The 26,166-nt window shown below is 40.3% G+C and overlaps 1 protein-coding gene across 2 annotated transcripts in view; it reads right to left on the bottom strand.

The window, feature by feature from the left end:
* The window catches only part of LOC127576866 (adhesion G protein-coupled receptor A3), a 438,420-nt gene that overhangs the window by 125,095 nt on the left and 287,159 nt on the right, over positions 1–26,166 (bottom strand). For both annotated transcript variants that reach the window (XM_052027670.1, XM_052027671.1), the window contains one exon: positions 22,883–23,104. In XM_052027670.1, coding sequence (XP_051883630.1) covers positions 22,883–23,104 — 222 coding nt within the window. The remainder of the gene's footprint in view (positions 1–22,882; positions 23,105–26,166) is intronic.

Below are 26,166 nucleotides of genomic sequence, written 5' to 3'. Positions count from 1 at the left end.
TACAATTTTACAATGTATAATTTAGAGCATCAAACTAATAGACTCCGAAAATTTACCCCTGCTGGAGAGTGGATGCTTGTGTTAGGTTTGTGAAATGCAACCAAAGCTCCATCAACAGTACCCAACAGAGTCATAATGCAAAAAACAAGTCTCCAATACCAAAGTTATGGCCATTTTCTGTACCTGTGGATGCTCTCCTGACAGTTTTAGTTTTCAGTTTATAAGAACCTTTTGGTCCTTGAGAGTAAAGTTCTCATTTCAATTTTTCTTCTTTTTAGGTTGTCTGTCAGAGTTGAACATATGTGCCCTTTCTGTTGCTTTTGCTGGGCTTCTGTGTGCTCTGAGAGAGAAGCATGGTTTTCAGTGTCGTCCCAGATGATTTTTCTCTATTTTGAGTATTCGTGGGCCAAGAATTCCATAGCAATGAGAATATTACATTTTTTTCAAGGAAGCTATCAGAATGCCCTTGAATCCTTTTCTCTGCCCTTCTGGTAATTCCTTGCTGGCAATGAACATGCAGGGAATGAAGGGTAATGAATCTTGTGCAGGCAGATGGGATTAGTTTAATTTGGCATCATGGTCAGCACAGACATGATTGGCTGAAGGGTCTGTTTCTGTTCTGCACTGTTCTATATTCATGTTCTATGACAGAGCTTGGAAGAATGTGCATGCAAGTTATGTGGTCTGTCCAGTGGATGTTGCTGAGTGTAATTAGATCCTTCATGCTGGCCTGGGATGGGGTGCTGATGTTGGTTCAATTATCCTGTCTGTGGGTTTGGTGGCATCTGCCTAGAGCTTTGAGATACCTGCTGTGGGTAATTCATGTTACTCAAGCAGACGGGAGAGTGGAGATCACATTTGTCTTATAGACCATGAGGTTTGAACCGCGTTTGATGTCTTGATTTTCAACCACACATCCTCAGGCAGCTAAAAGTCCAAATGGTACACTAGATATGATGGTGTATTTAACTTATTCACATCTGCCTTTGCTGAGAGATGATATCCAGGAAACAGAAAGTGATCACATTTTCCATTAACTTATCATGGACATATACTATAGATGTTGGTTTTGTGCAGCAGGAGTAGGTTAGCAGAGGATATTTGTTTAGCACATACTTCAATAAATGAAATGACGATTTCTTGGAGCTTGGCCTCCAAATGTGCTCACATGGAAATGTGGTCTGCATATTATAGCTTGATGACTAAGGTTGTAGTGACCTTCAAGGAGTGAAGGTGATGCAAGTTGAACAATTTTCCATCTGTACTGTGGATCAGCTCCACTCCAACAGGAAACTTGCTGGAAGTGAGCTGCAATACTGCAGTGAGAATGATTCAGTACCAGAGCATTGACAGAGCCTTATTGACCCCATTCTGCACTGGAATTGGATTTGTGGTGGTTCCATTTGATAGAATGACTGCTTGCATGCCATCATGTACTAAATAGAGAATGGAGGTGAATTTCTGAGGACAGCCAAATTTGAAAAGTATTTTCTGCAGTCCCTCTCCATTGACTCTCAGTTTGATCTAAGGCAGCTTTGACATCCAATCAATAAGAACAGTTGTTCTTACGTAAGCTTCACATGAAGTATGGATGTATCAGCACAAAGGACTTTATAATAAGTGATATTTTCACTCTTGGTTGTTTGAATGTATGCAGCAAGGCAGCTTAGCTCAAGTAGACAAAACTAGATACTGCCTCCTCTTCTAATCCCCAGATCTTTACCAATTCGTCACAGGAGATGACCTTTGGTTATGTGCTGCTACTGTTAATTACATTAAAATACTCTAGCTGTTGTCCCACTCGGACAGGTCAGTAACAGCTGGTCTTGCCCCAGTCCCTGTGTTACTATGTCAGACTGGAGCTCTAGACAATCCTATTTTCAGTCATTTCCTAGTAATGGGATTAAAGTTGCCATATCTGCATTAAGTTCACATTTCTGCTGGAGAATGTTATTTTAAGCACTAACATAAACCTGATTAAGTGAAAAGAATTGGGGAAGAAGGGATCTCTCTGAATGCAGTGATTTTGACCTTCTTATGGCGATTTTGGTCTTGTTTGCACAATGTCAATGGCTAGGATGTCTGATGACCTATATTGTGAAAATTAATGATAGCAATGTAATCTGAGCATATGTGAGTGAGCACAAGCACTAAAAACTTAATTTTTTTAGGCTTTTGTTTTTGTTTGAAGGAGGCAGGCTTTGCCAATGCACTGTCCATACTGATCTTAAATTCAGTTTGACTGTTATCTGCAATATTTATTGCTTAAGATTTATCTTGATTGAACTCCAGGTCCCAGAGAAGAAAGATCAGTTTATTCCCTCATCCATTTTCTCTCCAATAGACTGAAGTGAATATAAAATAGGATTCAATAAACCTTACATTTTCAACTGGCCTGTGATCATGGCCAATGAGGATATTACTGAGAACAGACTGACTGTGTGATTGGGTAACAGATACTCCCCCAAACATTGGTATTTGTAAATCTCAATCTTGAGGCAAAATTAGAGTATGATAGGAAGGAAAGTTTTATCTTTATCCAAGGACAAGATAAAACTATAAAGGTATAAAAAAAAGCCAGAATGCCTTTCTTCCCCAACAGAACCAAATGACTTGATTATTTACACCTATTACTTTACCTAGATTGAATTTGCCATTATCAAGTGTAATTGGAATCCAACATTAAATGCAAATCCATTGGAACTGCTCTTTAGGTGGACTATTCCCTGAATGTTCAATCAAAAATGATTCACACTGATCTTGTTTTGACCACATCATAAAATTACTCATAGCAATTATCCTCTTGATTTTGTTTCCTGATACTCCTGCTCGCTAGCAAGGTGTTCAAATGGCAACTTCCAAATTCATCCCAGAAAATACCTTCTTGAACAGCAGCATATGCAGCCCTCTGATGCATAAACTAAACATCTGTTACTCTAATTTGTGACCTGCAAATGTTGTACATCCTGATCTCCTCTTCTCGTTGATCAAATATTTAGTTTGAATGACGATAATCTATATTTAGTAAAAAGCCTGATTCACTGCTTCTATTTTTCTTATCCATAATTTATGACCCTGTTATGTTTTGGGTTTGAAAAGTGTTGAATTTTCTGCTGGAGAAATACTACCATCATTATTCTTTATCACATGTATGAAATTTGCCAGTGGCACTTACTGATTGCTGCACTGAATTATTTCATTGACCAAGGCATATTTTAAAACAGTACTGTTTTCTTACTCCATAATGGTGTCTTTTGTGTCAATGGAAAAGTTGAATGTCCTGCGTGAAAGTGTGGTGGAAACAAAGTTACGGAACTACAGAGAATCCAAAGCACCAAACCATTCAATCAATGTCCTAGTACCAATATTTATTGTCTTCTTGAGCCTCTTCCTCTAATGTTCCTCATTTAACTCTATCGGCATAACCTTCAAACTCTTTTCCCACATGTGCTTATCTGTATTCTCTTTAACTGCATCAACAGTATTGGCCCAGCTAGTCTGTGTATTAGATAGTTCCACATTCTCATAACTTAAGGCTTTTCTTCTGAATTTCCTGTTTTATCTCATGGTAATTCTTAAAGTAATGGGATCTACTTTTGCTCTCTCTTATATCTGGAAAAATGTTCAGTCTCATAATTTTAGCCTCTTTTTGGGTGGGGGGGAAGAGGGAGAGGGAGAGAGAAGCTCATCTTTCCTTACTAATATGGGTAACCTTGCAATTTTTGTACCATCCTTTGTGCCTCAATATCCTTTGTGTAACATAACAAACAAAACCTTACGTGGTACACCAACTGAGGCTTAACCCAGGTTCAATACATTTAACATAACTTCTCTGCTTTTTAATCCTGTTCTTCCAGTGCTAAGTTTATTTAATGGCTACATTAAATACTGCACCTTTATGACCATTTTAAATATAAAACAATGCTGAGTGTAGGAATGAAATGGTTTGTATGAAATTTTAGTGCTTATAATTTTTTTTTCTCCTCCTTGAAGGGCACGTTCCACATTGTGGAAGCAGTGTTGAACTGATAGGAGCAATGGACAGTATGTGCATCCTATGTTCGTGCTTTTAGGGTAACCATTTTCTCTTTTAATCAATCTGATAGTAATCTTCAAAAGGAAGTTGGAAGCATACATGAAAAATCATTTCCATAGCTTTTAGAAAAGCATAGATGCTAAAAGGATTGTACCTTCAAAGAGACACAAGAGATTGCAGATGCTGGAATCTGAAGCAGCAAACAATCTGCTGGAGGAATTCAGCAAGTCGAGCAGCATCTGTGGGAGGAAAGGAATTGTTGATGCTTCAGGTCGAAAACCTACATCAGGACTGAGTTCCTCCAGTAGATTGCTGCACTTTCAAAGAATTGGGCAAGAAAGATGGGCTGTATAATACCTTCTATGCTTTAAGATTCCTTGTTTCTCAATTAAATATAAAGATGGAAGGATATTCAACACAGATGCCGATCTGTATGCACAAATCAATAACTATGGATAATTGTTTTTATCTGTTCTTCCCGAAATTTATTTCACAATTATCTGTGATTAGGGCCCACCATCCACACTGGATACTCAATTATCCTGCACTTATTAAGGCATATCCTGGAAGAAGGACTTGCTGGACAAAAACCTATTGGACCCGATTGCTGAGGACCACCAACAAATTCAGATCATGTGATGGGATACAACATAACCCACCCATGGAACTTCTGAGCAAACCTTGGACAGACAGCACAGCTGCACTCCCCTGCTTTCTCACCTGTTGAAGCTGTAGTGTATTTTTGAATGTTTCTGACTGTCCCAGATGTTTGAATATAATCAAAAACAATAAAAAATAAATAATTAGAACATTAAAAAAAAATTAAGCCAATTAAATATACTTAAAACACTCAAATAATTAAAAACATTGCAGCAAACACAAATAATTAACAAAACACAATTTGCCTTCTATTTCTCACAGCTATAAAATAGCCATTGAAATTAATGGATTTGTGGAGTCTGTGCAGGTCTAACCTGGGACAGGGCACGATCTACATGCAAATGCTTAAGCATAAGTGCTGGGAAATTCTACCAAGTTTATGCTCCAAGGATTCCATGCAGAGTCTGTCTGCAAGGCGTAGTGACAGATTTGCTGGCAGAAATCTGTCAGCAAGTTCAGAGTTATAATGTTACAACATGCACGTGCCGAGTCCCAAATCTTTTGGTATTTACTTGGGTTAGATGTCACCAGTTGATTGTGGAAACGTTACTAAAAACCAAGCCAAAATAACTATTGCTACATTATTCTGTTCTCTCTCATACTCTCCTCTCTATCTGAATATTTTGCCATTCCAAAAGAAGTGTCTCCTTATGCTCATTGACAATTCAATAATTTACAACAAAACCCATGACTACTGAAACACTTTATGACCCTATCTGGCTCCCCTTCCACTCTCACATTCTTGAATATGTTGATATCTTGAATTGTTGAATATTGACAAAACTATAAACTGAGTTACAAAAAACTATAATGCAAGTGTATTGACACGCTTTTTCTCGATAAAGACTGTGCCAATAGGAATTTCATATTTCATTGGTATTATTTTTAAAAAGTGACAAAGTACATACATTTTAAATGAGGAGAAAATCAGAAGGTAAATGATAAATATTGTTGTGAAATCACTAGTATCTTTATTCTTCATATTTTGGAATTAAGTCTTAGATTTTTTAAAACTACATTTAAAACCAAAAGTTTTATTTTCTTGAGAACTAAATGTTAACTGAAAAGAAAATGAAAAGTGCATTAATACTCACAGAATAAATATCCCACTGAATTTCAAGAATGTGCTTCATTATTACTGTTTGAGTTCAGTGTCCATGAACTCACACCAAGATATTGATTGCTATTCTACTTCATGTATTTCTTCATAAAATCATTTGGTGGAAGCTTTCTTATAGGTTTTCTCAATCCATCAGCATAATGCTGTCGGAAGTTTGGTGAAAGCCCATTTCTGCATGGAGATCTTCCACTAAAGGTATTAAGGCAGCATGAACAAACACTTAAAAATCTTGGCAATAGCTTTCTTCTTTTGCATCTGCTGGAACCACGCTTACTATGGGAAAACATTTATTGGCTGAGCAATAATGTATAAAAGTGAAATGCTTCAATGAAGCTAAATGATGTAAAATTTGACAGAAAAGCACAAGGGAGATTTAATGAAATGAACAAATGATTAATAGTGTTATATGAAACTAAGATTTTTCTTGTCTAAAGAATTGTGTTCTTTTATTCTCATGGTAGATAACACCTCATTAGTTGGCACCCTTATCAATATGTTGTCACAGATTAATGTTTTCTTTGTTTTCACCATCTATAGATTAATGTTTTCCATCTGCCAATACTGTAATATGCATTAATGAAAAGCTGCCGTATTAATAGTTCTCAGCTTTGTTTACATAACTGTGCATTAAATTTTCTATCAATCCATGTATCAGTCTCGCGGCGTAGGCTTTATAATGACCTGTCCATCTGCCTTTGTTACTGTCGCCCACCTTTACCATCTCTGTGTGCTTTACATATTGAATTCTAATGGTTCCTGAAATTGAATAGTTCCTGAAATAATTTGGAAAAGCCTATCCTAGTTCCTTATTTCCTTTAATCCAAGTTCCTATTTGGTGTACTTAAATACAGATACTGAATTTAAATGATAATTTTCCTATTGATTTGCCATTAAAGAATGCCACTCGTTAGCAGCTTTCTTTACTGATAACCTATAGCCCTTTTCTGATTAATCTCCACTGTCTCTCTTTTCCCCTGCAAATCAGCTTCAAAATCTACATACACAGTTTCACTCCGCTCTACGTCTGCAGCCTCTTGCGGCAATAGATGCTAATATGTGCCCTCTGCTCTTTCAAATCTGACCACTGTTCTTTGATGGTTCCCTCTCCTCGATGGTTAGTGGCAAAGCTCTGGACATCAAAGGTTTGCGCACGGCAATTCTCCTGCTTTCTTTTAACTCTCTCCATCTTTCAGAAACATCTCATATCAAACCATTTGGGCATCCCAAATACCATTTACCCAAACTCCTGCAAATTCCTTCCATTAAGCTCATAGTAAGGGTGAAGACAGAATAACTGTCTTTGATGTCAAGGCAGCATTTGACTGTGTATGGCATCAAGGAGCCCTAGCAAAAGTGGGCTTCAAGAAGAAAATACTCCAGTGGCAGGAATCATGCCTTGTACGAAGGAAGACAGTTGTGGATGTTGGAGGACAATCAGCCCAGCCCCAAGCCATCACTGCAAGACTTCCTCAGGGCAGTGTCCAAGGGCCAACAATATTCAATTGTTTTTTCAATGACCTTCTTTCAATCATAAGAAATGGGAATGTTTTCTGATGATTGCACAATGTTCAATTTCACTCGCAACTCCTCAGCAAATGAAGCAGCCTGTGCCTGCATGCAGCAAGAGCTAGTCGACATCCAGGCACGGTTTGCTAAGTGGCAAGTAACATTTGTGCCACGAAGTTGCTGGGCGACCTCCAACAAGAGGGAATCTAACCACATACACTTGACATTCAATGGCATTACTATTGCTGAGTTCCCCACCACTGGAGATTCAGCGATGACCAGAAATTCAACTGGATCAGTCACATAAATACCGTTGCTATAAGAGCAGGTCAGAGGGTGGGTATAACTCATCTCTTAACAGCCTACAGCAGTTCTATCATTTACAAGGCACAGGTCAAGAGTGTGACAGAATATTCTGGACAGTTACATCACCAACAACTCTTCAGATGCTCATTTCCATCCAGAACAAAGCTTGATTGCCACACTATCAAATATTCTAAGAATTTATTTCCTCCACCACTAAAGTGCAATGGCTGCAATGTATGCAATATACAAAATGCACTGGAGTTACCCACTCAAGCTAACAGCTCTCAAACCTGTGATCTTTACCACCAAGACAGACAAGGGCAACAGGTGCATAGGAGCATCAGAACCTGCAGGTTCCTCTCCAAGTTGAGCACCCTCATGACCTGGAAATATTTCACCCATCCTTTATCATCATGGGGTCTAAATCCTGGAATTCCTGTGCAAAAGAACTATCAGAGTATCTTCACCAGAAGGACTGCAGCAGCTCAGAAGGGCAGCTCCTCACCACTTTCTCAAGGGCAGTAAATGTTAGTCTTGCTGGTGACACTCAGATTGAATGAATATAAACAATATTATTTTTGTGTGTATGTTAGCTGGTTATACATTAATTGAGTGTTATATATCTTCATTCATTACAGACCTCCAATCAGACTGAACTTCCATAGTTTTCACTGGGTGACTGAATGAATTATTCATGATGCTAACAGTTCAGATTGGGACGAGAGTTTGCTAAAGAATTGTAGGGAATTATACATAAATAAAAATGCAAGTGGTTGCTGCTAAAACCTAAGTGACAAATTAGGGAAGAAAAACTGTTGTAGTCTTTACAAATACTGAAAACATTTGCGTCAATTATTGCCTTTTCAAAAGCTGCATTGGACAATAACGTTTGACCAATGGCAAAAAAAGTTGGATGACAAACTAAATAGGAGGCAAGGCACAATATCCTTAGCCAAGCGAGGAGGTGTTACAATACCTAAGCCCTCTGTTTAATGAAGGAAGAAGTGGAGAGCACAAGGGCACAGTCCAATGGGAGTATATTGTTGGACCTTCAGATAGATTGGTATTGGTTTGTTATTGTCACTTGTACCGAGGTACAGTGAAAAGCTTGTCTTACAAACCGATTGTACAGGTCAATTCATTACACAGAGCAGTTACATTGAGTCAGTACAGAGTGCATTGATGTAGTACAGGTAAAAACAATAACAGTACAAAGTGTCACAGCTACAGAGAAAGTGCAGTGCAATAAGGTGTGAGGTCACAACAAGGTAGATCGTGAGGTCATATTCCATCTCATGGACAGATACAGTGAAAGATAAGAGATTATATCTAAAGAAGCTGGCAAGACTGCACCTTTTGCAGGATTTCATCTCACAGGTTATTGTCTATTCTTGCAATTCACACTTATCAACAACTATTGGAAAATCAAGCTCTTTTACTGCTGTTTGTCCATATTACAGCAGGGTATCTTACATCTAGCATCTGAAGATTCAAGCCTTCCAAGGGCTTTCCTGTAACATAGTAACTGCCTGACACTTGGTCACTTATTGCAGTACACAAAAGATTGAGTGGAGATTGATCACATTGGCATCATCCAATGATATCTCTACTTCTGGAGATGCAAAAGTGTGGTGATACTGAACAGTCATGTCATTATGCTGCTGCTATTCAGTATGAATGGATATAAAGACACCAGCCAGGCTGAGCTCTACATGATACATTGATTGCCAATGAATGCTCATCAAAAAAAATTGAGTCAGAAAGTGGCCTTTACTGTCGCTGACAGCATTGTCTCTTTAGCAAAAATTAGCTGCAGGTACCCTTGCAGAAAAAGATAGTGCAGACCCACAAATGACTATAATAATTCCCCCTGGTTGTTGTATGAATAAGGGGAACTAGAAATATAATTTCTAGTGTTATGAAATTTTGGCTCTAGTATATTCCTTCTTATACCTTGCATTGTGAGATATGAAATACTGAAGTTGGAATATTCAAAGCCCCCTGCCAGCAGTAATTTTACAAATGCTTATATCCATTACAATCACAGAGCCTCCTTCCTGATGCCTTAGCTTCCAATGCAATGCAAACAGAGCTAACCAATATCTGAATGATGCACTGTGAACCCGGACTTCTGCTGTGCAAGGTCCATAGAAGCATAGAACAGTACAGCACAATACAGGCCCTTTGGCCCACCATGTTGTGCCAACCTTTAAACCATGCCTAAGACTAACCCCTTCCTCCCACATATCAAACTCTTTTAAATTCCTCCATATGCTTATCTAACACTCTCTTGAATTCGACCAAGGTACCTGCCTTCACCACAATCCCAGGCAGTGCATTCCATGCCCCAACCACTCTCTGGGTAAAAAAACCTCCCTCTGATATCTCCCTTGAACTTCCCACCCATTACTTTAAAGCCATGCCCTCTTGTACTGAGCATTGGTGCCCTGAAAAAGAGGTGCTGGCTGTCTACTCTATCTATTCCTCTTAATATTTTGTATGGCTGATGCCATAAATGGCTGTGGGCAACTCTGTTAAAAAGCTGTTTGGCACTGTGCTGGCATTCTGGCAATGTATCTTCCATGAGATCACAATGATGACTGAAGCACCAGTGCAGCAGAATGGCAACAGACCTCAAATCTGCTATCGTCTTTCAGAATGGCAGCATTCTTGATCTCAGTCCAAAGCCAGGGTCAGGGCTGCTTGATACCATCCCCCAGATTATCTGCAGTCTCCTCAGCTGTAAGTAACCAGCCTTCCACTAGCGAAGTCATAGCTCCTGGTGCAGCAATGCATTGGAGTGTTTGGGTAGACAAAGATTCCAAGAACACAGAGGATGCACAAATTTGACTGGTTGATGTTTCAATAACTATGATCTAGAATGTGCTTTGGTGTGCTTTTCTATTCAGTAATATGGTCCAGTGGACACTGAGATGATTTGGAGGATGACCAAGGTAAGGTATAAGTTGGGGTAGAATGGGAAATTGGAATTGTGTTTAATCAAACTGCATTCTGATTAACTTTTCCCTATCTGCCAGGCCAAAAAGTGGCATCCAACTTTGTCTTTTCCTCCTCCACTTCTTCCTCTCATTTATTCCCCTTACTATTCTCGGTTGTTTCTCTTCTTCCTCCCCAGTTGTTCCTCCTCTTTCTTATCTATTACTGCTGTCAAGGGCAGGGCTTGCATCAATGCAGGAATGTAGAGACTGCACCAAATAAACATGATATTCGGAGACCCACTCTGCTCTGTACCACAAGGATCTCGACCACAGGCTGTAGCAGCACTGCTTCAGAAGGCTAATGATCTGGTTAATCACAATCAGGGTGGCAGCATGGCTCTCATTAAATGACAATTCCCCTCCCGTGCATGGTCTTTGGATTGTTGACAGGAACATGGTTTTCAGGAGGTAGGCCTTATCTCCAAGTAGTCAGACTTTGATCTGACACAATTGCTCTAAGATTGATGGCAGAAGAGAATGTTGCCATTGAATGTAACAAGAGAATGTTGAAAAGAATGAATTGGTCACGACTACTCCCTGGGTACATGGCATTGACCATTAGCAACTTCTGTGCAACTTCAGGGATCATTTGAATTTTTCGGAAGCATAATCATTGCAGCTCCCAAACACTGTGCTGTAGACGATAGTTTCCTGCACAACTGGGAAGTCTGAAATCTTCATGAGTCTACTAGCCATGCACTGCTTGTTGTCTCTTTAAAGGAAGAGATGAATTTGGACCTCCTTGAGCATAAAGCCTCCATTCCTTTGATGATGCAGTGGTCCACTAGAAGTGTTGCAAATCTACTCAGCACCAGTCTGGGCTGAAGAAATTTAGTCATAATTACTTTCACTGGCACTGCCGGCCTTCAGCCCCGAGTGCATTTGTGCCTGTGCCATGTGGTTTACCTCCAACAGCACCTTCTACAAGAAGAGCAATTGGCTCAAGCATTGCTCCTTGCTGAGCTGCTCTTGAGAAAACTACTCCTGAAATGCCCTGACTAGGGCAATTCTCTCCTTCTGCAATGTGGGCCCACTCCTCATTCCCCAGACATTATCCTGGGAAAACCACCAGTGAGGACCTCATGCTGCATAACGGTTAGACTGAAGTTGGGAAAGCAGACTATACATTGTCATCATGAATTTTAACATTTATTTTAATTTGAAATTAAAAGCATGTGTCACTGTTCAGGCATCCAACATAGAGCATACAAATGCCTTTCTATCAACAGAAATAAGAAATAACTCCATAAATCCATAATTAACTAAGTAAAGGAAGTGAACTAAGAAGCATAATCAAATTAATCATTTTGCATCTGTACCATTTTCTTCTCCTCCACAATTTTCACTGAAGTTATTAAATATTCAAGCTTTGCAGAGATAAGTGATTCTGGAATTTGTAGCTGCAACAAGACAAAACTTTACATTTGTTGCCATCATTATCCGATAAAGCAGCTGGCTGTTCTGGCATCTGGACAAATGCAGTTAAAGGTGAAACTCCAAAAAAATGATGCCAGTGATATTCTGTTCTACCAGCGAGTATAAAAAAAATAAAAAAAATGTTAAGCCTTGTTGAGTTAGGTGCAGCAAGGTATAATTAAAGCTGAACACCATCTCTTGACATGGAAACCAAACTGATATGTGTGCATTATCATTCCCTGTGAGTGTCATTTATAAGATTCCACATTTATAAAAAATATAAAAAATCTTGAACTTCCTTATTTATTTTCCCCAAGATATTTCAGTTTCCATCCCAATATCATATGTATGATCCAATCTTTATTTCACTTTCTGTAAAATGTTTGAAAAATTATGGAAGCTGGTGCTTTTTACTTGCTGCTTTGCAGTTATTGAGCATTTTTCTGTCTGATTGGCTGAACAGTCAACTTCGTGACACCACTGTAGCTGGATGGCACAGATCACTACAGGTGACATCAGACTACATGTCACTTCAGAAAAGGAACAATTCATATCAATGACCTCCTTACTTTCTTGATGGCAGCTTTCTTTAGGATTAATGCGGCTTCTACTTCAATTTAATTTGCTATCCAATTTTACCACGTGTTTAACATCTCTAAATTTGCTCATTATTAAAGCTATGTTTAAATAAGTAGAATTTGTGAATTTCTCCAAGTTAAAACTTTTCTTGCTTTTCCATTATCTCAGTACATTCTTCCATTCTCACTCTTTAACTCTTTTAAAAAATCTGAATTCCCCCAATTTAACTTATTCTTCCTTCTCAATCCTTGTCCTAGTAAATTCATAATCCTTCACTCCAATTGGTCACAGTTTCTTGCCCTATTCATTAAGTTTCCAGGTGCCCAGTTTTGCAAGTAAGATGTTGTCAGCTTGCACTTTCAGCAATCAGTCACATTTGAGAAAACAAACCAAACATGGGCAAGTACAATAGACACTAAAACTTCTCCAGCCGCAGAAAATTATGGCCCACTGAATCTTCAAATAAGGTTTGAAAAAGCTATCAGCAGCTGTTCACAAATTCAGACCACTTTCCTGCTCTATTTCCCACATCCCATAATATTTCAGAATCTTCAGTGTTCTGCTCAAAGGACGATTTTGTGTTTGTCTCTAGTTCTCTGCATCTATATTTAATGGCTATAGACTGCACAGGAGAAAATTAAATTTGCAAAAGATTGATAAAACAATTCTAGTCCCACATCACACAAAACTCCCAAATGAGAAAACTTGACAAGTCAGAAATTGGTGAATGTACATGTGCCTTGTGACATCAGAGCTTTATGCAAATCTGTGCTGACCCAGAGAAAGATTAACATCGATAAATATGCAGTATAGGAGAGCAAAATGAAGTAGCCAATTGACTAGCTGAAGCTACTTGAACTTCACAGGAGTGTCAAAAATATGGTGATAGTGTATGCCACATGACAATGAGGGTCTAGACAGAACAGCAGAAGTAATTAGTCAGTCAGTTGGTAAGTTCAACTAGAGGGATTGGGTGATTGGATCTGAACATGCTTACTTTATGGTCACCAAGCATAAAATCAGCTGAATAGTTAATCAGATGAAAAAATTGCATGAAACTGCATCAAGCATTCACTTGGCCAATATTTGCTCTGCACAATTTCAAGGCCTAAGACTTTGGGTTCATGTTAAATGCCTTTATCTGGTGCAAAGGGAACAGTAACAGCCTAAGATTACATACTGCCCAGGTGGGGTAAGGGGGTGGGGGGGAGCGAGGGTGTGGTGGGCAGCTGCTGGAGTTTCTGGTTGTTTCCTTTGAGGTACTAATGGGTGAAGCATATGTTTATATATTTTTTCAAATATTTATCAATCACTTTAAAATCTATCATTTCTCTCTCTGTTTCTGATAAAATATTTCAGTTTATAAAATATGTGACCCTCATCTCCTCCATTCTCTTTTAATTATTGCCTTTGAATCACTGGTCACTGGGCCAGCGGAAATATCCTCTATAAGTCTGACAATTTCCAACAAATCTCTTAAAGTTCTTTGGTTATTTGTTTGTCCTCATAACTGAAGTCATTTTCTCCTGTGATTAATCTTACCCCCATGGCTTTTTGACATGCTTCTTGAAGTAAGGCATCCATAATTGGACACAGCAGCCGAGAGGTTTAATTCATTAGCACCTATTTTCATATGTAAATCACACATAAAAGCAATTCCATGCAGACTTCACATTTACAGGTGAAAACATCATCATCGGAAAACTTCCGGCTATTTCCATGTGCAGTTATCCCCTACCATTTTCCTGGAATTAGTCACAGGGCTAATGTCAGAGGGCATACATTGCATTCACATGGAGAGTGGTTGACATCTGAAACTTGCTGCCAGATGAGGTGGCAGAATCAGGTACAATTCAGAGGCATTTAAATAGACAATTAAATCGGCAAGGCAATACAAGGATACAGTCTTAATGCAGGTGAATGGGTTGAATGTAGATGGGCAAAATGGTTGTTGTGTTGTGGGCTGAAGGGCCTGTTTCTGTGCTGTACAACTCTATGACTCAATGATCATAACTCTATGTTTATTCTGCATGTCAGTTGGAGCTTTTGGGAGCAACTTGTCAAAAGTCAGAACAACCAGGAGTACATTGTGCTACATGGTGTCTGTGGAAAGGGACACAGTACTGACATCAGGAGACCTGACTGGTCAGCTTCAGAATCTACTGCAAGCTTAGGAAAACACCTTTCAATGTTTACAGCCTAGCAGGAAGTGCTTTTTTTTAAAAAACACTTACTCATTCCATGGGTGCCTCAGAAGTGACACCACTGACAGCACTCCATTAGCAACCTTTCCAGATAAGCATTGACAGGGGCTGCAGCAACACCAATGCAGTACACTGAAGGATTTTATTTGCCCTAAATGAAGACAGATTTCACCAATTCTAGTGTGCTGAGAATCAATGATAAGAGAAAATAAGAATATAAAAGTCAGGAGTTACACCACTCTTCAGTAAAATTGCATACCCTAGTGCCTTTCCCATCTCGTGTGTTTTGTTGGCTGAATGCTATGTTGCAGTGTCCCCCATGTGGTTGCAGTCCTGCTGCTAGAAGATTGATGATTTTCACTTTTCAGTCTATGCAGATGTTCTCGATGACTGATGAGAACTCTTGCCTCACTTTGCCGGCCAGGGCCAGTTAAGGGAATAGTCTGCAATGACTGCTGTGGAGCACAGGCACGTGGTGCCAGAGAGGCTGATATGGGAGATGGGAAGGCAGTGGCGCAGCAGTTAAAGTGACTGGTCCACCAGACCAATGATCCAGATGTTTGGACTAACAATCCTGAGACCAGAGTTCAAATCCCACCACCGCAGCTGATGTTTAAATTCAATTAATAATCTTGAATTTAGAGGAACGGCAGGTCTAAATGTACCCACAGAATCATACTTAACAGACAATATCCCAGATTCCTCCATCACAATCCCTTGGTACATCCTGCTCTACCAGCAGGACCGACCCACTAGATGTAGCAGCTCAGTGGTACACAGGGAGGAAGCAGAACTCCTTGGAGTCCTCAACAACAGTCTCTTGGCATCAGGTTAAACCTCCTCCTGACCAGGACCTGCGGTTCTCCCTCAGCTGACGAATCAGTGCTCCTCCATGTTGAACAACACTTGGAAGAAGCGCGGATAGTAGCAAGGCCACAGAATGTACTCTGGATGGAGGACTTCATGTCCATCATCAAGAACGGCTTGGTGGCATCCGTACTAGATGAGTTCCTGACAAACTGGGTCTGCTGTGGGTAGTGAGTGAAACAATATGAGGAATAAGCTTACTTGACCTTGTCACCAATCTATCTGGCAGATGCATCTGTCCATGGTAGCATCAGTAGAAGTGACAATCACACGGTCCTTGTAGAAACCAAGTCCCATCTTCATACTGATAACATCCTCCATTGCAATGTGTGGCACTACAATCATGCTAAATTAGATAGACTCAGAACAGATGTGGCAGCTCAAAACTGGGCAACCATGAGGTACTGTGGACCATCAGCAGTAGCAGAATTGCAAATCGCCACAAACTGTAATCTCATGGCCTGACACATCCCTCACTCCACCATTATAATCATTCCAGGAGATCAATCCTGGTTCAGTAAGGAGTGCAGAAGGGCATGCTGGGAGGAGCACCAGGTGTACCTAAAAATGAGGTGCCTGCCTGGTGAAGTTGGAACACTGAACTATATCCACGTTAAACAGCAAAAACAGCATGAAATGCTCAGAGCTAAATGATCACACAACTAACAGATGGAAGTTCTGCAATGCTACCACATCTAATCAAGAATGATGGTGGACAATTAAATAACTAATGGGAAAAGAAGATTCCAAGATTTCCCAGAGACACAGGACACTGCAGATGTTGGAATCTGGAGCAAAAATAAACTGCTGGAAGAACTCTGCGAGTAAAGCAATAGGTGTTTACGCAGGGTCTTGACCTGAAATGTCAACCTCCACAGACGCCTCTTGACCTGTTGAGTTCTTCCAGCAGTTTGTTTTTTGCTCCAAGATAATCTCCATTATCAACGATGGTGCGGTCTCCATGCGAGTGCTGGAGGCAAGGCTGAAGCATTCACAACCATGTTCAGTGGAAAGTGTCAAACAGATGATCCATCTCAGCTACCTCCTGAGATCCCCACCATCATAGAAACCAGTCTCAAGTCAATTCAACTCACTCCACATCATATCAAGTAATGGCCAAGAGCACCAGATGCACCAAAGGCCCAGCGGCCAGATAACATACCATGTAGTACTAAAGACCTGCTCTCTGGAATGAGCTGTGCTCCTAGCCAAGCTGTTCCAGTATAGTCACAACAATGGCATCGATCTGATATTGTGGAAAGTTTCTTGGATATTAACTGGTCACAAAAAGCAGGTGAAATCCAATCCAATGAATTAATACCAAATCTGTTTATACTCAATCATCAGTAAAGTGATCAAAGGTGTCGTTGAGTGGTACTCACTCATTTCTCAGACATGCACAGTTTGGATTTCACCAGGGCTTCCACTCCAGATTTCAGCACAGCCTTGGTCAAAACATGGATTAGGGAGCTGAATTCCAGAGGTAAAGTGAGAGTGACCTCCCTTCACATGAAGGCAGCACTTGACTGAGTATGGCAGTAAGCAGTTCTGGTAAACCTGAAGTTAATTGGCATCAAGGGGAAAACACTCCAATAGCTGGAATCATACGTCAAAGTATTCTAGGCCCAAGCACCTTCAGCTGCTTCATCAACAATATCCCTACCGTCATAAGTTCAGTGGGGATGTTTGCTGATGATTGCACAATGTTCAATTCCACTGAGAACTCCTCAGGAAATGAAGCAGCACAGAAGGCAAAGGTTGGCAAGTGTCATGTAACATTCATGCCACTGAAGTGCAGGCAGTGTCCATCTCCAATAAGAGTGTGTCTAACCATCCTATTCTTGACATTCAATGACTTTACCATTACCAAGTCCACTAATATCACCATCCTTGGGATCATCATTGATCAGAAACTCAACTGGACCAATGGCTTGACTACCGTGGCTACAAGAGCAGGGTCAAAGGCTTGGTATCCTGCGATGAGCAAGTCATCACTTGACACACCAAAGCCTTTCCACTGACACATTATGGAGTCAGGAGTGTGATGGAATATCCTCTACAGATCCAACAAATCTGAGGTAGATTTCAACACCATTCAGAACAAAGCAGTCCATTTGACTGGCATCCCAGCAACCACCCTAAGCATTCATTCCCTCCACCATTGTGGTTGTAGCTTATACTGTTTACAAAATGTACTGTTGTTACTCAGACTACTCTGACAGATTCCCCGAAAAATTTACCACCAAGAAGGACAAGGGGAGATGGCACATGGGAACACCACTACCTGCAGATTCCCCTCTGAGGTGCATGTCATCCTGACTTTGAAATATAACACCGGTCCTTCACCATCTATGGATCTAAATCCTGGAACTCCCCATCCAACAGAAGGACTGCAGCAACTCAGGATGGCAGTTTTCCACCACCTTCTCAAAGACAAACAGCGAAGGGAAATAAACACTGGCTTTGCCACAGACACTCAGATCCTGAAAAATGAATAAACAAAACCAAAGTTGGTGTCTTTGCAACAGACAGGGATTCCTTGAATCCCTGCTGGGTGACCTATCAGGTGACAGGGTTGACAACGGTGCATCTATCTGATGGCATTCGGAACCCACCTCACCATTGTTTCAGCTTAAGGTCCTGCTGATAGCCCCTGAATCACAGGTCCCTGGTCACTGGCAGGCACGGTAGTGTAGTGCTTAGCGTAACGCTATTACAGCGCCAGTGACCCGGGTTCAATTCCGGCCATTGTCTATAAGGAGCTTGTAAATTCTCCCCGTGTCTGCGTGGGGTTCCTCCGGGTGCTCTGGTTTCCTCCCACATTCCAAAGGCGTACGGGTTAGGAAGTTGTGGGCATGCTATGTTGGCGCTGGAAGCGTGGTGACACTTGTGGGCTGCCTGCAGAATACCCTACGCAAAAGATGCATTTCACCGTGTGTTTCAATGTACATGTGACTAATAAAGATATCTACATATCTTCACTATAATTTTTGGAGTCTGCTTTTGGTACAATCTGAACAGAACAATGGGTGTTGGTGTCATGGCTCTGCCCCTGCAGAAGGAGATGAGTTCTTGTTTACCTTATCTCTACTCACGTAGGACAGAAATCTGCTGAGGTCCAACATCTCTCTGTTCATGAAGTACAGCTGGCTAATCATATGCAGCATCCCTTTGCTCCTACAGAACTGTAAGCTGCTCATGTGCACCAGTCCTGTGTCCACTGAGTGTAGGAAGTTGCTCACAAGTAGCATCATGCTGCTCATTGAGAACAGTAACCAGCTCAGACGTGGCATCTCGCTGCTCAATGAGGACATCGAGCTGCTTCCTGGAGGCATATTGCTGTTCCTTTAGAGCTTCTAGCAGCTCCCAGGTGGCAAGGCCAGTCTAGCTGGATCAGCACTCGACCATGGAGCTGGTGGACTCTGTGGGGCCTCCATCTGTGCCTTCATAGCAGCTGTCAACAGAAGCAGTAAGGGCTTGCGGCAAGGTCCTGTTATGAGTGTGATTCTGGGTGCAGGTGACCATTGCACTGGTTCAAATGTATTTTTGGCAACTTCGCTAGTTTTTTGTGGGACTCTGATTGTATATCAGCACTACAAAGCCCCAAAGAAAGGGTGCACTCAAATATCTAACTGCAGCCAAGGCAATACTTTGAATTGATTTATTAATTTCTCTTTAATTTGTATTCTATGCCCCTAATTAAAATATTCCAGACACCTTGTCTCTCACTTGCCATCTTCCCTGTATTCTTCTTCATGAAATTAATTGCCTTACAACACTAGGTTCCATTTGTTATCCAGTCAATCCATTTTGTTACCTACCACCCTTCCCTGAGGTCAAATGCTATCCTCTACACAGTGAAATGGGACCTCCATTTAGTATAAACATTTGAAATGTTTTGATAATAAGTCTCAGGCCTTCTGCCACCTGTCGTTTTAAGAACATCCATGAATGCCCATTATGAAATACCAAAACTGGACAGGACTTCCATCTGAGCAAATTCACTGATTTACTCCAAGCCCTCACTTTCATGCAGAGCAATTACTTAAGTTAAGCCATTGCATGCTGTGTGACATCAATACTTCAATGTGCTAAACCTGCTGAGAAAGATAAACATGTACATCTGGAAGGTCCTTTCAGGAACTGGGTGGGTTTAAGGGACATTCAATTTTCTGGTTCTTACTCAGCTGTTTCACATCAGTGGAATGTTTCTTGAAGGTGAAAGTATTTTTACGTGCAAGGTAGAACACAGATACAGGCCATTGGGTCTAACTGGGGTAAATGGCATCTTGTTCATGTTCCACATTAACCTGTTCCATCTGCTCCTATCAACCCAACCAACTATTCCTTTCTCCCTCATTTGCTTTACTTTAAATACCTCTCTCTTCACATCAGTCTCTGGTGGTGACAAATTCCATATTCTCACCATTAGCTGGATAAAGGGGTTTCTCTTTAATATTTTGATTTAATAGCAATTTTTTTCCAGTTATTAAGATTCATTCAAACTTCAAAGCAGTTCACTGCCTCTCATCAATGGAACTGCTCAGCGTTTTGAAAATCCAACGTTAGGCTTCATTAAAAAAATGCATATTTCAGGAGGGGGCAGAGAAAAGCCAATGGTTTCAAACGGGTTTGGAGAGAGGGGGAGGTAATGTAATTCAGTACTGGGTTACCTTAGATCATTCTCAAATTTTGATTGGCAGGGACCAGGGTGTGAATCAGCCATTAACCTTTTGCCTGCAGGGCTACTTGCCACAGGCAGTCCAAGGTGAAGAGAAAATAAGGGTAAATGCAATCAGAATGATTCCAATAAATATTGATTAAAATGGTATAGGAACTAATTATAGCATTAAAGTGAACAAAATGAGCAAAAATAAAGCTTGTGGGATTAAAGGCAGAGTACCAGCTTGAATACAAATTTGGCTGAGGGACAGGGGTAGAGAATTGTTTTCCAAATTTGGAAAAGTGTCGATGTGACATTGCTCAGTGGTTAGTATTAGAATCTTTGTTTTCTTTGATATATTTTAATAACTTGGACTTGGGTTACACAGAACATAATTTCAAAGATTGCAAATGACTTTAACGTCACAGATGTGGTAAACAATGAAGCTGGTAGATACAGACATCAGGAGGTCATAGACTGGTGAAATACACAGATGAAATTTAACACACAAGTGTGTCGATAAATTCTGATGGGAACTGTGAGTGTCATAATTTTAAAAGGGTATCAGGACAAACGAATATGGGGATGAACATATACATTCAACCTTGGAGGTAGAACGTCAAGTTCAGAAGACTGTTAAAATGGATTGGTTTTATTATCAGAGGCACAAGTTACAAAATGAAGGAGTTTTGCTGAACTTTTATTATATACTAGTTAAGGTTCAGCATGAGTAGCAAGTATGTTCCAAGGACCACAATTCAGGGAAGTCATTAAACCTCACTGATTTTAGGTCTCATTACAACCTTGGTCAAAAATTGGATGAAAGCTAAATTTGGAGGTGAGACAACAATGATTTGGCTTGGTGTCAAGTCTAATGAAGTGTGGCATTGAGGAACTCTAGTAAAATTGAAATCAGTAGGAATCAAGAGAAAGCTCTCCCCTGATTTGAGTTACAGCTTAAACTAAGGAAGATGGTTGTATTAGTTTATGTCATTTTCTTTTGCCCCAGGACATCGCTGCAGATGTCATTCAGGGCCATCTCCCAGGCCCAATCATCTCTAGCTTCTTTATCAATTATCTTACCATCATCATCAGATCAGATGAGGGAATGGTCGACTGATCATTGTAGTTTCCAGTTTCATTCACAACTCATTTGTTCACAGAATAGCTTCAACATGGAAGGAGGCCATTTTGCCCATTGAGTCCACGCTAGCTACATCAGGCGTAATCCAGCTGGTCCCATGACTTGATCTGGTCCCCATGACCCTGAATTTTTTTCTTTTTAAGTACATAGCCAGTTTCCTTTTGAATACCATGCTTAAATCTGAATGCACTATCCACTTCCAATAATGCATTTCAGATCCTAACAACTTTCTACATATAGAAAGCAAAAAAAAATTAAAAAGGTGACTTTTGGTAATCTCATTCTACACCCTCCTGTGAATGGAAATGGTTTATCTCTACTTACTCTCTCTATGTGCTTCAAGGAGAACAACCCAAGCTTCTCTAATGCATCTACAAAACCAAAGTCTCTCATCCCTGGCATCAGTCAAGTAAATCTCCTCTGCATTCGCTCTAACACCTTCATACCTTTCTTGTTGTTGTGTGCATGAAACTGGAGGACATATTCCCACTGTGGCAGAATCAGTGACTAATAAATGCTCATCATGACCTCCTTGCTCTTGTAAATGGCAGTATGTGTCTGCATGCAACAAGATATGGACAACATTCAGGCCTAGGCTGATGTGATGTACGATTAGTGTTAAAATGGTGTCAGGCAGCAATCATCTCAACAATCCAATGGAGTCTCTTTGACATCCAAATGCATTATTAGACTCTATTAACACCTTAGGCCACCATTCACCAGAAACCAAATTGACCAACTATATGTGAGTAGAATGACCACAAGAGTCAACCATTGGCTGAGTATTCTGTGATAAGTGGCTCATCACTTGATTTCCCAAAGCCATTCCCCCACCTACAATGCACATGGAAAGATGCACTGAAACAACTTGTCAAGACTCCTTCAACAGCACCTCCCAAATACATGAATTTTACTCACCTAGAAAGACAAGTACAACAGGCACATTGCAACAATACTACCTCCAAATTACACACCATACTGACTTGCACATTCATCATCATTCCTTCATTGCCTTGAGGCAAAACCCTTGGATTCCCTGCCTGACACTTCCAATATTCAAACTGCACCCAGTTAAACAAGTCAACCATCATGTTGATTACCTTGTTGAACTGGTGCAGTCTGAATACCATCTTCTCATGTGCAGTTAGGGACAGACAATAAATACTGACATAGCCATAAATACCTATAGCTTGTGAATAAATAAAAGACAATCATAATTAATAGTTCTCCTAATGGTGTATGATCCTTGTTTTAGTTTGTGAATTAGGCAAAAAATGCCCTTTAGGACTGACAGCTTATTTAGAAAGGTAATCATCTTTACATTTTAAAAAGTAGTTGTGATAAAATGCCTGCTTTACTTTCCCACCATAAATCATTCTTACCTTAACTGGGAAATTCACAAGAGAACTGGTAAGATTGCCTGTATTGCATTTAAAATTCAGATGTTGGTCTCGACGAGATTCAGCCTCCCAAACCCGTTGACCGACATCACGAATCGATGATCTCTGTGGATTTGAAACGACCTTCTGGAAAGCTGTGCAGGTCATGCCTGTGAAACTGGCTGGCTTGATCTTGAAGGCCTCCAGTGCTATATTCATGGAAACCTGGTGAGAACATATTTGACCAGAAGGAATTTCAGTGAAACCAGCAAGAAGTTGGAGAATAATCTAGGTATATGATTTAGTAGCACTTTAAGCTTGAGACTTCTATCAGTTCTATTACCACCTTTTTGGGTTTTTTTTGGGTCTCATAGAAAGCCATGCTATCTCACTGAGCCAATTCAGCATTGTTAATTGCTGGCTGGCAGTCATCCATGATGAACAGGAATTGCTCAGCGTTGCGTGACATTGTAAAAGAAACACTGGTTTATTTTATTTACAGTCAGCCTTAAACCTTACTTCATTTCAGCTTTAATGGACACAAGACTGAAAGGTTCACTAAGACAAATTTAAAAAGGTCATGATAAATTACCTGAAACAGGGTTGTTACTATTGTAAGAGTGACTAAACTGCAGAGTTTGCCGATAGAACTTGGACCTCAATCAACAAAATTCAAGTTAGCACGACTGCTGCTTGCATAATAAAATGACATTAACATGCAAAGTACATTTTAATACTCAGCCTGCTTTGAAAGAAAAATGGAGTCACAGGCTGATGTGAATTAACAAACAAGAGACATGGTTGGGGAGCCTGAAATATTTAACAGAAACCTTCCCTGCAGAATGCAAATTGCTCCCCTTTAGTGAGAACACAAGAGGTTATAGGTTATTACTTGCACTGGTTCAACAGAGAAAGTGCAATTTTAAGTGTATATTTCTGTGAACATTTGAATAATTCAAATCCTTCAGGCAAGAATATATTACAGCATTTCTCATTGGTTTTAAATACAAAGTTAACATGTTCTTGCCTGTAGGCTTCAATTTTGTACTACAAAACAGCTTTACGTTTACTATTTTGAATTCTTAAAGAAGCTGTTGCACTGCCAACACAATTTGACTTTCAGATTTTGTGCAGACAATTCATGTCCAGTATTACTCAGTACGATATAAGCTTTTAAAAAAATATTTGTCAATTTATTGATCACTTCAAAATCTCAGCAAAAGCTCTGCTATCTCTGCCTTAAGTTGCATGGAATCCTGCTTACCCTTCACCTCAGTTGACAGGCTTTGGTTTAAGCAATGACTCAAGTTAAATCTGCTCATCCTTGTTTTCAAATTACTTTATGGCTTTGGCCAACTCTATCTCTATGATCTCTTCTAATTTTTATAACCATATGAGATTTTCTGTTTGGCTCCAATTCTAGCATCTTGAGCCTCTCCAATTTTAATTACTCCAGCATTGGCATACCCTGAGATCTTTGTCACTCTACCTCTATCACATCTTGTAAGTTACTCCTTAAAGCCTAACCCTAAGATTAAGCTTTTGGCCTTCTGCCAAATTTTGTTTGTAATCATTGCTGCACTTCACTGCTATCTTCTTCTCCATACCTGTTGTTTAATGTAGCTTGGACTATATCTTTGGAAAGCAGGCTACAAATAGTGAGCCAGATCACATTATGCCATTTGCATAACTCCAAAGTAACCTGTATTCTTGAAATAAAACTAATTAGTGCAGCTATTCAAAAAGTTGATCCTGCTGCAATATTTGATGTTTGTTTCAGTTGAATGGGCATGAAGATCTCATTTATTTTTTACAGCTACAGTAATTTTTTTCTGATAATCTATAGGTAAGGGGTGAGAATGCTTCAGAATTAGAAATTCAGAGAGCAAAATATAAAATATCAAGGCAGTAATTGTTCAACACATCTCTGCACTGGACTAAAATCTTGTTATTGATTCTATTGAATGCAACCCAACAAGCAAGTTAGACTGCTGAGAATCCTATTGTATTTCTACTGAGATGCAGGAGTAATCATTTGAACTCCATTATAGATGCCATCATTTATAGACACTAAATATTTGATGATTTTATAATTGGGTCAATTTTTTAAAAAATCTATGCGTAAGTCTTGTGCTACCTCTTGATGTTAACGACGATATTTAAATGTTCTGCCAATCTTGCACAGGTCAATAACTAGCTTTCTGTTGCTTCCATGAGTTCCCAGGATGTTCCTGAAGCAAGGACTGCCCCGGCCATCTCTTGAACACACCGGACCTGGTGGAGACCCTTGCTTCTTTGGTTGGTCTAGGAGTGAGCAAAGTGAGAACTATCTGCCTCTACAAGAATATCCACAGGGGATGTGACTGACAAACAGCCTGAATCTCAAAAAATAAATTCTTCAGAATAGAGTGGTTGCCTCACACAAGGATCTAGTAAGTGCAGCTGGAGAGGGAAGCCTAGTACCCCAGTTGAAGAGAGCAAGGTGCCAAAGTTTTAGGACTAATGGCCCAGAAATTCTAGTGCACTTAAAAAAGTTGTCAGGCACTGCAGTAGGGCACCAGTGAATTCCAGCCTAGTATCTGCTCTGACCATTGTTGGCTGGAGAGGAGATGATGGGTGTCTCTCAGATATCTTCCGCTTAGTACTTCAATTCTCATCACTCAGATGCTTCACTGTAACTTCAGTTTCACATTTTATCATTAAAAATTTACTGGCTGCAGGTCTGTTTTGAGTTGGGGTTATGGGGATGGAAGGTCTGGTTGCTAAGTTGAGGGTTCTTGGGCTTGTATTGTGACCAGAGTGGTGGTTCTGGGGGGTAGAAGTGTGGGGACATTGGAGCCCTGTGATTTGATAGTGGGCAAAGTGCTGGTGACATCAGGGCCCAGTGCTTTGTTGATTGGGAGGGGTGGGGGTGGGGAGGTTGTGGGAAACAGTAACCAGGCTTCAGCAGCCTTTGTTGTGACAGTCTTGGAAGACACATTGAAGGCTTGAAGCACAACTGCATGAAGGGAGGGAGTGATGTGGAGAGGAAAGGATCATGCCACATGAGGTAAGTGGGGGAGGGGGCAGGGGTTGAAGCTCAAGCCTGGTAGACAGGTTGCAAGTTTGGGGAGTGGGTATGGGGAAGCAGGGTTTGTTGCTGCAATTTGGGGATAGGTCCTGAAGGATGGAAGTAAAGCTTGAGTCCTACCTGTGCTGAGATGACTGGGTTGTTCCAGGAGTGCCCAACGATGGTCACTCCTGGAGTTCCCAACAACGGTTATTCCATCAACAACATGGACCATTGG

This window comes from Pristis pectinata, chromosome 12, assembly GCF_009764475.1.
Source record: "Pristis pectinata isolate sPriPec2 chromosome 12, sPriPec2.1.pri, whole genome shotgun sequence".
Taxonomy (NCBI): Eukaryota; Metazoa; Chordata; class Chondrichthyes; order Rhinopristiformes; family Pristidae; genus Pristis; species Pristis pectinata.
Note: the sequence above shows the minus strand (reverse complement) of the source record. Positions and strands in the feature narration are given on the sequence as shown.